Source organism: Eptatretus burgeri, chromosome 4, assembly GCF_056783735.1.
Source record: "Eptatretus burgeri isolate ZD-2024b chromosome 4, Ebu_testis_v1, whole genome shotgun sequence".
NCBI lineage: Eukaryota > Metazoa > Chordata > Myxini > Myxiniformes > Myxinidae > Eptatretus > Eptatretus burgeri.
The window spans coordinates 48468971-48480984 of NC_140964.1; the positions used below are offsets into that span (position 1 = coordinate 48468971).

The 12014-nt window shown below is 40.5% G+C and overlaps 1 protein-coding gene across 6 annotated transcripts in view; it reads left to right on the plus strand.

The window, feature by feature from the left end:
* The window catches only part of LOC147027985 (electroneutral sodium bicarbonate exchanger 1-like), a 215700-nt gene extending 204275 nt beyond the window's left edge, over positions 1 to 11425 (plus strand). For 5 of the 6 annotated variants that reach the window (XM_085877885.1, XM_085877883.1, XM_085877886.1 and 2 more), the window contains 2 exons: positions 1032 to 1148; positions 9595 to 11425. In XM_085877885.1, the coding sequence (XP_085734011.1) occupies positions 1032 to 1148; positions 9595 to 9664 (187 nt within the window). In that variant the 3' untranslated portion in view covers positions 9665 to 11425. Of the gene's footprint in view, positions 1 to 1031; positions 1149 to 1354; positions 1396 to 9594 lie in introns of all 6 variants that reach the window. The other variant, XM_085877881.1, reaches the window with a different exon arrangement.
* Positions 11426 to 12014: the final 589 nt, after the last annotated feature.

The window sequence follows — 12014 nt, forward strand, 5'->3', positions numbered from 1 at the left end:
CTTTTTGTGTCTCCAAGATAATCCACGACGATGTAGTTGGATTGTATAATTTGATTGGAGCAACTGGTTTATGCCTATTTATGGCAGAAGTGTTGACTGAGGGTTAGACCATCCTGATTGTACACCACTCTTAACAATTAACTTGAAACTCACAGCAAACACTTGACAAAATTATTTGCGTTTTTGGTTCGCATTGAATGACTTTTAAATTGTGCCAAAGTCTTAAACCCTTACATCCTTCCAAATACAATTGGACAAAACACTTTTTTCTTTCAGAAAAAATTAAACCTTGGTATTTTAGATGGACATACAAGGTTCTTGGCTCATGCAGGAGATCATGACAAAGGGCAGCAAGTTCACCAACTACCAAAGGATATTGGGGGTGGGTGGTGGGCATCCTCCAGGAGGAACTACATTGGCACTCGGTAGAGCACATACCTTGGCCAGGCGGCACAGTTTACGTTTTGTATCCAACTGATAGGCTGGATCTGCATCTGGACCTGAACCAAAATCAAAGCAGCTTGCTCTTGTCACCGAGCCAACTCATCCACCAAGTTTTGTCATCTGTGCACAACTTTTTGAAATATCATGCAATATATCATTGTTGGCCCCATCTCTCAATGGTGAAGAATCACTTTAAAAAAAATTAAAATTCTTGTATCGGGATCTGGATCTGAATTTTCACCAGAATTGAGTCAGTTCATCCTTGTAACACACAAACCTTCATCCAAATCCATGTATAACTTTTTTAGATATCCTGCTCACAAGCGAACAAACAGATGTGTGAAAATGTAACCTCAGTCCACTTTCGATGGCAGAGGTGACAACACAAGAACAAGTAACAATTGCTCAAGAGGAACAGAATGGGAATTAATTGGCTGATGTAGAGGAGATCATTGATGTGCGTGGAGAGCGCATGATGACGTACAGTAGTGATGGGTAGCATATTTAAATCATGAATATCTTTGATTCCTAACTGCAGAAATCCATTCACACCATAACCTTGTCTACGGTTATCCTTTTCTACCTAGCTCTGAGGATCCTTCCGTCATAAACATCTCGGAGGAAATGGCCAAAACGGCAGTTTGGAGGGCGCTGTCTGGAAACGCCGCCAATGCTCACATCGTTCCAGACGTGCAGAAGGAAAGGTAATCTAATTTTTTTTTTTCCTCTCTCGCACTTTTTGACCAACGTGCAGGCTTGCTAAATGCTCCACAATAGAACAAGTCAGATTGTATTTCCTTTTGCATCCACCTTGTTTTGATGTAGTTATGAAGTGCGTGGCTTTGATGTTTTACCACAGTTCATGTCTGAATGAACAAGTCACTAATATAAATTTTGCTTTTTTTATCAGCACCTCTGATGCTTGCTCAGTGTAGGCTAACGTAGACCGAGGTAAGGATCCAAGTTTACGGATGGGTGTCAAATGTTCATTCAACGCCATCCATACAAGCGGTTTCATTTTTGCGTTGCCCCATATCCGAATGGATGTCCATCGTTATGCCATGGCGTTTTGAAGCATGCATGGTTTGCGTTTATTGAATATGAAGTTGGGTGGGGTGGGAGGAGTTATTTATCTATTTATTGCTGTTTCCTGCATGAAATCACATTCATATGCATCCACAGCTTTATTCTGAAATGGTATGCTTCTCTTGGAGCTCGAATGGAGATCCTATGATCATTTGGTCTTGGTGCAACCTAAAAGCGTTTATCCTGTGCTTGCCTTTCCCCGCTGCTTCACCCATTCCCTCTTCATAGTTCCTCCAATGACAGCAAATGGTATAATCTCTCTCTCTCTCTCTCTCTCTCTCTCTCTCTCTCTCTCTCTCTCTCTCTCTCTCTCTCTCTCTCTCTCTCTCTCTCTCTCTCTCTCTCTCTCTCTCTCTCTCTCTCTCTCTCTCTCTCTCTGTCCGTCTCTCCTGGATAGCTGTGAAATGATCGCAAATTGAGGACAAGCTACCTATTTTGGTACCACTGTAACCTATTTTGGACTTTATTTCTTCAATTAATCTTGGAAATTGGATAGGTGTTGCATGCATGGTAGAATAAGCACTTCAATGCCGCAAAGGTTCAACGCCGGTATGACACTCCGATGACATGACGGGTCCAACAACGGAGCCAGCCAGACTGCAATGACTGAAATGGTTCTAAAGTTTCTAAAGATGTTCCAGATTTTTATAGATATTAACCACAAACAGCATAACTTAATGTAATGGCCCATGATCCAAACCACCTTCTGTTCTTTCAAAGAGCACTTTTAATGATTCGCTGAATCGCTTGAAACCTAACCACGAAATGGCTTAACTCTAAACGCCATCAACGCTTTAGTTTTAAGTGCTGCACAAAAATAAGGTACATTTTCCATGTAGTAATAAGAGTGATGTTTTGGAGTGTAAAAATAAACTGGTAACGAGTCATCTGTTTATACACTGCCTTAAGCGATCTTCCTTCAAGTAAACTATGTTTGAAAAAATATGTTTAATAAACATCGTAACTTACTTTGTGTCGTTGTACTTGTAAACACAAAAAAGACGATTATTTGGACATTCATATCAACAAGTTGGGTGTTAATTTACGTGTTTTGAAAAACCAATTAAAAATAAGCAATTGTATCTCACTCCTGATTGGCTAAGATGATGCCTTCCATATCTCCGTTATTATTTGAGATAAACCTCAAAATTAGCTTTGCGTAATTGCAAATGCTACCTGTGAAATAACAGTACTTAGATGTGTTAAATTATGCGCGCCATATCATGTCAGGAATCAAAACTGCAGCGGTTTTCGAGCTGTTGGGGTTTACAATTAGGGCTTTTCATATTTGATTAAAAAAAAAAAATTTTTAGAAAAAAAATGTCACAGTGTGAAGGGAATTGCTTAAGTTCAGAAGGTGGTCGGATTGTTAAATCCGACAAAAAAATGAATGAATTAGAGTGAAAATAAGGAGCAGAAAAGCTTGGTTCCAAACACGATTTCAGGCTAAACTAATATAAGCTATGGAATCATTTAAGTTAGGTCGGAATCGATTTCCTCGACAAAGAGTAAACTAAAAATGTTTGTTGCAATATGAGTATATTTTAAAAACAATTTTTTTCAAAATTGGATCTGGAAAAACCACTTTGATTTGTCTGTGTAGAGTTTACTGCATTTTCTGTTTGTTTTATTTTTTTGTCACATTTATGTCGAACTCAAATGTCTTTATTTTAACTCGCATGTCAGATCGTATTTATGTCTTCATTTTTTTCAATATATAAAATGTTCACAAATGAAATATATATTTGCAATAACTATGTAATTTGGTTTATTAAAGCAGTGCGTAGTAATGGAGCACTCGTTTCTAAGTTGTGTTTTTTCTTGTTGTTGTTTTATTTAATAGTCTTTAGAAAGCTGTTATTTATTTTTATGGTACTAATGGTTAATGCATAAGTGTGGCATCTGTCATATTACCCAAAATATTACTTTTGTTGACGATAAAGCACTTTTAAAGATGTGTACTCTACAAATGAAATGCGATGTAATTTCTCCTTTAACCACGCATGAAACTTTTATTATATACCTCCGCCACCGAAGGTGAAGGGCGTTATGTTTTCACCCCTCTCTATTGTTTATTTTTGTTTGTTTGTCTGTCTGTCTGTCTGTGTGCAGGATATCTCAAAAAGTGGACAGATCTGGATGAAATTTGGTGGGCAGGTTGGGTGTGTGATGACGACGAACTGATTCGATTTTTGTGAAGATCCGGATCTGGGTCTGACTCCTATAATTTTTTAAAGTGATTATTCGCCATTGAGAGATACGGCCAAAAAATGATATATAGCACGATATCTCAAAAAAGTTATGGAGGGACTTGGATGACACTTGGTGGACATATTGGGTGTGTGTGACCATGATGGATTGATTCGATTTTGGTGAAGATCCGAATCCAGATCTGGATCCAAGAATTATTTAATTTTAAAGTGATTCTTCACCATTGAGAGATCGGGCCAAAAACGATATACAGCATGATATTTTAAAAAATGTATTGGGCCGGATATGGTTTCGTGGATCAGGCATTACGTGGCAGAGGTATGCGCTCTACCGAGTGCCCTTCGAGTTAATGTTGAATTTCACTTATACACATGGAGTTGACATGTGTGTTTAAGTTCTATATTAAGTGCTTTTAATAACAAAACCTCACAAGGCCTGTACTTATCAATAACGTTATTAAATATGTTAAGATATCAGTTTATACTTGAATTGCATTTTTAAAAGGGAAACTACAGAGTACAGACTGACCTTAATGTTAAGACATGATTAGCGATGCAATAAAACATCAGAATTATAAATTTTAGTATTCGCTTCATGCTTGTGTTTAATGTTGTGAATAATTGGGGAAAAATTTCCCGACGTCAAAATCAAGTTTTAATGTTGCCACCGCAGTGTCGAGGCGATGTTGCTGAGAAGAACAAGTGGTCGCATTAACTTATATGATGTGAAATAAATGAAATGCAGTCGATGGGTCGTTTGGACCAACATTTGCACAGCACAATTTACTTTGTCTGCATGAGTACATGCATGGGCTCAGTCAGAGGTTGTTGTTTTTAATAGCTCCATTTCCATTGGATGTGTTACCCTGATCATTGGTGTTACTATTACTATATATTATGTGACCAAACATTATTGAGCTATGAAAGAGTAATCAAACATTTTATATAAGGTGGTGTAAAAGACTGTGGGTTTAAATGGTGGGAAATGATCTGTGATTGCCAATTATTTATTTATAAGGGGACGTTCAAACATTTCTTGACGCTATTTCCAGGAGAAAGAGTGCTCTCAAGAGGAGGCCTTATTATGCACCCTTATTGGGCAAAGCTGGGAGCAGACATTCGATGTAAACTGATCTTTCTAAAATGCAATGAAGCTATCTACATTTGGCAGCAAGTTGCAACTGGTCACCCCAAGCTTCATTTTCATTCGTTCATTAAGGCCCAGTCACACCTTGACGTTTTTGCCAGGAATGGCAACGTATAAAAATGCACGTAAAACGTTGGCGTATACTGAAGTTTTGAGGTTTTTTAAAGTTTTGGTCGTATTCATAACGTGTTGGTCGTATGCATAACGTATTAGTAACGGGCACAGAACGTTTCGTTGTGTTAAAGATAACTTATACCAACGAATGCTTAGCCTGTTGTCGGCGTTCACAACCTATGCCCAATGATAGTTTAACTTTGTCATAGCGCGCTGCACGCATCGCCGACGAACTCGTGGCGTTCTCTGTTAAAAACCTGCCGCTCGCCGATTTAAATCATAACCGCCTGAAAATTGGAAGTGTCAACATCGCAGTCACACCTTGACGATTTAGCCAGCGTATGCCGACCTATGAAAAATGTGTCTAAAACGCTGGGACACGTCGAATACGGTATGGGTAAGTTGTGTATACATTAGGAGCACGATGAAAAACAATGAAGTACGCTGGCATATTACGTGGTACGTCTAGTGCGTCGTGAAATTTCAAGCATGCTGAAAATTTTACGACGTACTCGACGTATGGCTCACAAGTTCCGCATACGCTGGCATAAGTTATCGGCACGCTCCGCAATCGTTTACACACGTCGGCCACACGTTACTTGTAAGTTACTCATAAGTCGAAACACGTCGAGGTAATGTTTAGCATACCCGAAACTTAATTTTTAACCTACGAGTAATGTGCTTTGAACCTATTAGTAGCGTGCTTTGAACCTATGAGTAGCGTGCTTTGAACCTATGTGTAACGTATCTCAAACACACATTGGCGTATGTAGACAAATTTGATTGACGTCTTCCGGACGATCACAGAACTTTCTGAACGTGTTTCTAACTTACAGCTACCGTATAATGGCGTATTGGCAGCGTTTAGGGGAATTGGTATATACAAATGGGCTTCACAAGAGGAACCCGTCAGTGTTCCAGACTCCATGTTGAGTAGATGTCAATGTCAGTAGCAGTGGCAGTAGCAGTAGTAGTTGTAGTAGTAGTAGTAGTTCGAGAGAATTTTGTGATGTCGATGTTATTAGTAGTAGTAGTAGTTCGAGAGAATTTAGTGATGTCGATGTTAGTAGTAGTAGTAGTAGTAGTAGTAGTAGCAGTTCGAGAGAATTTAGTGATGTCGATGTTGGTAGTAGTAGTAGTTCGAGAGAATTTAGTGTTGTCGATGTTAGTAGTAGTAGTAGCAGTTCGAGAGAATTTAGTGATGTCGATGTTGGTAGTAGTAGTAGTAGTTCGAGAGAATTTAGTGTTGTCAATGTTAGTAGTATTAGTAGTAGCAGTAGTAGTAGTTCGAGAGAATTTAGTGATGTTGATGTTGGTAGTAGTAGTCGTAGTAGTTCGAGAGAATTTAGTGATGTCGATGTTATTAGTAGTAGTAGTTCGAGAGAATTTAGTGATGTCTGTTAGTAGTAGTAGTTCGAGAGAATTTAGTGATGTCGATGTTGGTAGTAGTAGTCGTAGTAGTTCGAGAGAATTTAGTGATGTCGATGTTATTAGTAGTAGTAGTAGTTCGAGAGAATTTAATGATGTCGATGTTGGTAGTAGTAGTAGTAGTACTTTCAAGTAAAGTGTTGCAAAGTGTGAACAACGTTTGTGTAGCGTGCTTACAAAACGTTACTCATAGGTTAGAAATAAGTTTCGGGTACGCTAAACATTACCTCGACGTGTTTCGACTTATGAGTAACTTACAAGTAACGTGTTTCAACGTGTGTCAACGATCTCATAACGTGCCTACAACTTCTGGCCAGCGTAGCGGAACGTATGAGTCATACGCCGGCATACGTCGTAAAATTTCAAGCATGAAAAAATTCGAGGAAAACCCCAAAGTTCAACGTTTAAAGCCAGCGTGCTACCACTTATGGCAGTGTTTTTCAGCATGGTCTTAACATATACAAAACGTACCCATAACGTATTCGACGTGTACCAGCGTTTTACAAAAATTTTCCAAAAATCGGCATAATCTGGCTAAAACGTCAAGGTGTGACTGGGCCTTTAGTTCGGTGAAATTGTTTCGCTATCGATAATATTGAAATAAAATTTAAATATATTTATGAAAACTTTAAAAGTAGCGTAATTGTCTAAATCGCAGGCACTATTTTAAGAAAGTCCAGCAGACTTAAAATCACTGTTTTTGGATGATTTACGTCTATAATTTGAGCTATGTTTGTGCGATGCTGTTTTGGACTTTCAGAACTTTGAAATTGAGAAATAAATGCAAATTTCCACTGCCATGTTTTCTGGACAAGATTTGTCTACTCTCAGAAACTTTGCAGTCCAAAAAGAATGAGCAAACTACAGCAAGAGGGCCATACAATGGAATGAAATATTAATGCAATAACAAGTTACACTGTTAGTTGGTTTTGCTATTTAATTGTCTTAATTTACAATTTACATAATACATAAACACAAATAAATTCGTTTTTTGTTTTTTCTTTTTTGGCCACTTTCCAATACACGTTCAGCACAGAATTCAGACTCGGACTTGGACTCAGACCAGGTGGACTCGAATTCAAAACTGCTGCTCTTTCACATACTATCTCTGCCCTTTTCACTCTATCATTTGCCCTTGGTCATCTTCCATCTGCTTAGAAATCCAACAACATCACCAGATTACATAAAAAGGTGCAAAAACCAATTCCCTTGACTACACACCTTTTGGCTTACTTCCAATCATCATGGAATCCATCATCGCAGGTGATATGAACACCTTCCTTTTCTCCAACAATTTCATCTCAGATCAACAATTTGGGTTCAGACCAGGTCACTCTGTGTTGAATATTCTGCTTCTATTCTCCCAACAATGGATGGAGTCTCCCAATGTCAAGCATGCGATCAATGAGGTCTCGTTAGACACTTCTCAAACATTTCAATACAGTCTGGCATCCCACCCTGCTCTCCAAATTCTTAGCCTGTTGAATCCAAGGACAACTACACTCTTGGGTTTATTGACCTCTACTGTCATAGCCATGTGGCTCTCAATGGAATCCTTTCATCTCCTCTCCCTGTCAAGGCTGGAGTACCCCAATATAGTGTTCTGGGTCCAGTCTTCTTCCTAATCTTCATCAACAATCTCTCTGACTCTTTGGAAAATCCTCTATCATTTGGTGATGACTCTTCTCTGCCATGACATCTCCAATCCATCAGATAGACAGGTAGCACCCTCTTTCCTCTCTTCAGACCTTAAAGAAAATCACGAGCTGGTCACACACCTGGAACGTGTCTTTCCATCCTCATAAATCTCACACTCACTGTCTTTCTCCAAAAGGATGGTCTGGCAAACCCCCCGTATCTACTTTCTTAATAATCCACTTAAGGAAGCTGTCACTCAAACTCCTGGGTCTCACTATCATCCACGATCTTTCTTGGGCAAACCACAGTTCAAATTTGGCCTCCAAAGCCACCAACAACATACATAACCCTTCCTTGGCACACCTGAAATCCTGTACACCCACAAGACCTTCATCCGCAGCTTGATGGACTCTCTCTCTCTCTCTCTCTCTCTCTCTCTCTCTCTCTCTCTCTCTCTCTCTCTCTCTCTCTCTCTCTCTCTCTCTCTCTCTCTCTCTTTCTCTTTCTCTTTCTCTTTCTCTTTCTCTTTCTCTTTCTCTTTCTCTTTCTCTTTCTCTTTCTCTTTCTCTTTCTCTTTCTCTTTCTCTTTCTCTTTCTCTTTCTCTTTCTCTTTCTCTTTCTCTTTCTCTTTCTCTTTCTCTTTCTCTTTCTCTTTCTCTTTCTCTTTCTCTTTCTCTTTCTCTTTCTCTTTCTCTTTCTCTTTCTCTCTCTCGTCCCTGCCTCACACCTTGCTTCACTTCAAACCAAGGCCTTCAAGATCATTGGAATCCCCTGTGATGAAGCCAAGTTTATTGGCCTATCACTTTTCCATCGCAGACGGGTCTGTGGTCTCTGTTTTCTACCGCCTCCTTTCTGGTCTTTCATCATCTATCCTTTCCATGCTTTGCCCCCCCCTATGTTTCTGCAGGGTGCATGTGGTCCACCATAAATCCTATTCTGGTGAAACTCCCAAAATCCAGAATCACTGCTCACCTCCACTCGTCCTTTCCTCTTTTATGCCACCTTCCACATTCTCTTCAATCTAATTCTACCATCCAGGTCTTCAAGACAGCTTTTCACCACCATCTCGGATCCCCCATCCATACTCATTTTCTCTTTCACCCCAAATAACTCCATTCCCAAGCACTCTCATTTTCCAGGTTATTTTGCCCCCCCCCACCCTCTCTTTTTGTATGTTAGTTGTTGCTTGATTTGTTCATTTTTTGTTTCATCCCTGTTTTCCTACTGTGTGTTGCATTCAGCTTGTGTGCAGTTTCTTCACTGCCCCCCACCCTTGCCCCCATCCTCCTCCCCCTCATCTCACTCTCACCTCCACTCTGCTGTTGGTGTTTTCCCCCTTTCCATTTTGTCCCCTTCCATTCGCTCTAGCTCTTCAACGAGCCTCGATCATGTATACAAAAAAGAGCTACTTTTCAGTCCGAATTGGTCTTGGAAATTCCTTTTTTGAGATCTGTAACATCATTTTGAGACGTTTTGAGATCTGTAACATCTTGCACTTTGCTGAAATATCCTCATTTGCTCCCTCAGGAAGATTCAAATTGAAATGGAAATGGCAAGCAAGAGCAGTCATCAAGGACAAGTGGAGACATCTGTATGATGGGCTTCTGCCTGTGAGGTAGTGATGAAGCGACACCCCAACTTCAATGATGCAGCGCCTGCGGGAACCTCGTGAGGACAAGTAATCTACTCCACCACGCTTATGTGCATCTCTGCAGCCCAGCAATAATATCTTTTGTTTTGTAGTTCGTTCTGCTGGAACAATGCCTAGCATCATCAAATTGCACCGCCGCTACCACGTGATCGGTCGTACGCTGGCTCGATATTCCCCGCCGACGCACCGCAGAATTTCCTCACATCGCAATCCCTGATTAATTACCTCATTTTGGTACAAAGGAATGCCTGTGAACGCAGCCACAAACAAACAAACAAACAAACAAACAAAGTGCTGGGATGTGATTGTTACCTGGTCGTACCACATGGCCGGTCTACAAAAGGCTCGGTTATACCTATAGGACATGGTGTTGAAACCGGAATTCTTGCGGTCAACACGAAACCGAAGTGATGGCTTTTCTTGAATGGTGTAAAACCCAAAAGTCTGACTTCGCAGCTTGTGACAAACTGTGAGAAGGTAGCGCCCGCTTGCGTACCGGATCATAGCACCACCGAATGCTTGAAACGTGAAGTTGTTGCTGGCACATGCTTAACGCACAAACATCGCTATAACGGTAGTAGCATATTGCGAAAATGCATTTCGATTTCACCTTCGGTGTTGACTTGGAAAAAGAATGAATTTTTTTTTTTCGTCTCAAAAACGCCGAGCACATTTTACTAACTCTGCAGTACTCGTTTCGTAAATGAAGGTTTCGTTCACTAAACCCGTATGTAAATGGCTTTGAATGTCATGCCGTGATAAATGGCAAATTTAGATGGTGAGAATTATTGTCTAGATCGTGTTTGTTCGGAGTACTGTATTCGGAATTGGAACTCGCACACGCAGTATTTCCTCGTACTTTTCATACTTTGTGTGAATCATTGGAAGCATATTCGAGCTGGGCCTTGTCATGACAGCCAAGTTACCACCCGTTCTTTTTTTGGCCTTGTTAAAAGATCTTGACATTCCACGCAGTCATTTTACAGGAAATGACCACGTTTTGTTTTTCGACAGTCTCTGCCCACGAAAGTGATTGTGAACTTCTCTCGATGTATTTGTGCTTTTATCCATCCTGTCATCGTGGTGGACTCTTAGAATTTTAATTTTTTTTGATTGCACGACCCACGGTTGTTGAAAACCCCCTTTTTGGAGGGGGGCAGGGGGGGGAGGAGATTGGGTTTTTACTAGTCAGGTCAGGGAAGTGCTCAGAAGGGTCCACCGATGACTTGGCAATGATGAGACTCGCAGAACGTCCACAGTTGTCCGGATGTATAGTTTGACCTCATACAACGGACGATATTTGGGTTTTTGTGACGTTGCAGTTTGAATTGGAGGGGAATTGGGATCCAGGACAAACAGCACAAAGGATGTGCATAAGTGTGACCCGTGAAGCATTTGCTAATATTAACAACCTCCCGTATTTGAATGTGGTATATAGCGCAGGAGTTGCGTACAGCTATTTTCACAAGTGACGAAGGTGACGCTTTTATGGACCAATGGATGTTCTTGATTTCCCATGACCGCGTCCAGACTGTCTTGGACAATGGGACAGATTGACCTGATTGCCTCTGTCCCGTTTGAAAACGACCTCAAGCAATCATCAGGAAATCAATTTTGAAGAACATGTACTTGCTTGTTTTGTTTTTAATATCTGTGAGGCTGACACAGTGCATTACTGTATTCGGAATAAAATGTAAACTCTTTCAAGCCGACTTTTTCAATTTTTATGTTGTAGTCTTTCAAGGGGAGGTAGATATGAAGAAAGCAAAATGATTTGGCCTCTGCAGCCAAAGGCCGAGGCATTGTGTTTTTGGGTTGTCCGTCCATCCGTCCATTATCAGTTGGTTTGTAAGCCTGGTGATGGCTTCGTGGTTTGGGTGGTGGATTGAGATCCTAGGGTCCTGAGTTCAAGCCCCATTGGCTGCTGAATTAAAATACACGAGGAGGTTGACTCAGCCTGTCATCCTTCCGAGGTCGGCAAAATGAGCACCAGTGTACTGGTAAGGGAGACACTGCATCAGCGGCATAGCCGCGTCCCAACCAATGATGCAACCAGCAGCCATAGGCTGCACTCGATAGAGAGAGTTTGTTTGTTTCCACGATAACTCATGAACCACTGAATGGATTTCAACGACAAGTTTCCGCAAGTATAGAAATATGAACCAATTTGATTTGAGGGTAAAAAGGTCAAAGGTTATGTGATCCTTAATTGAAAATCTTTCTTACCATGACAACTTGTGAACCACTGAATATATTTCAACCACATTTGGCACAAGTATGGACTGCAATACAAAGA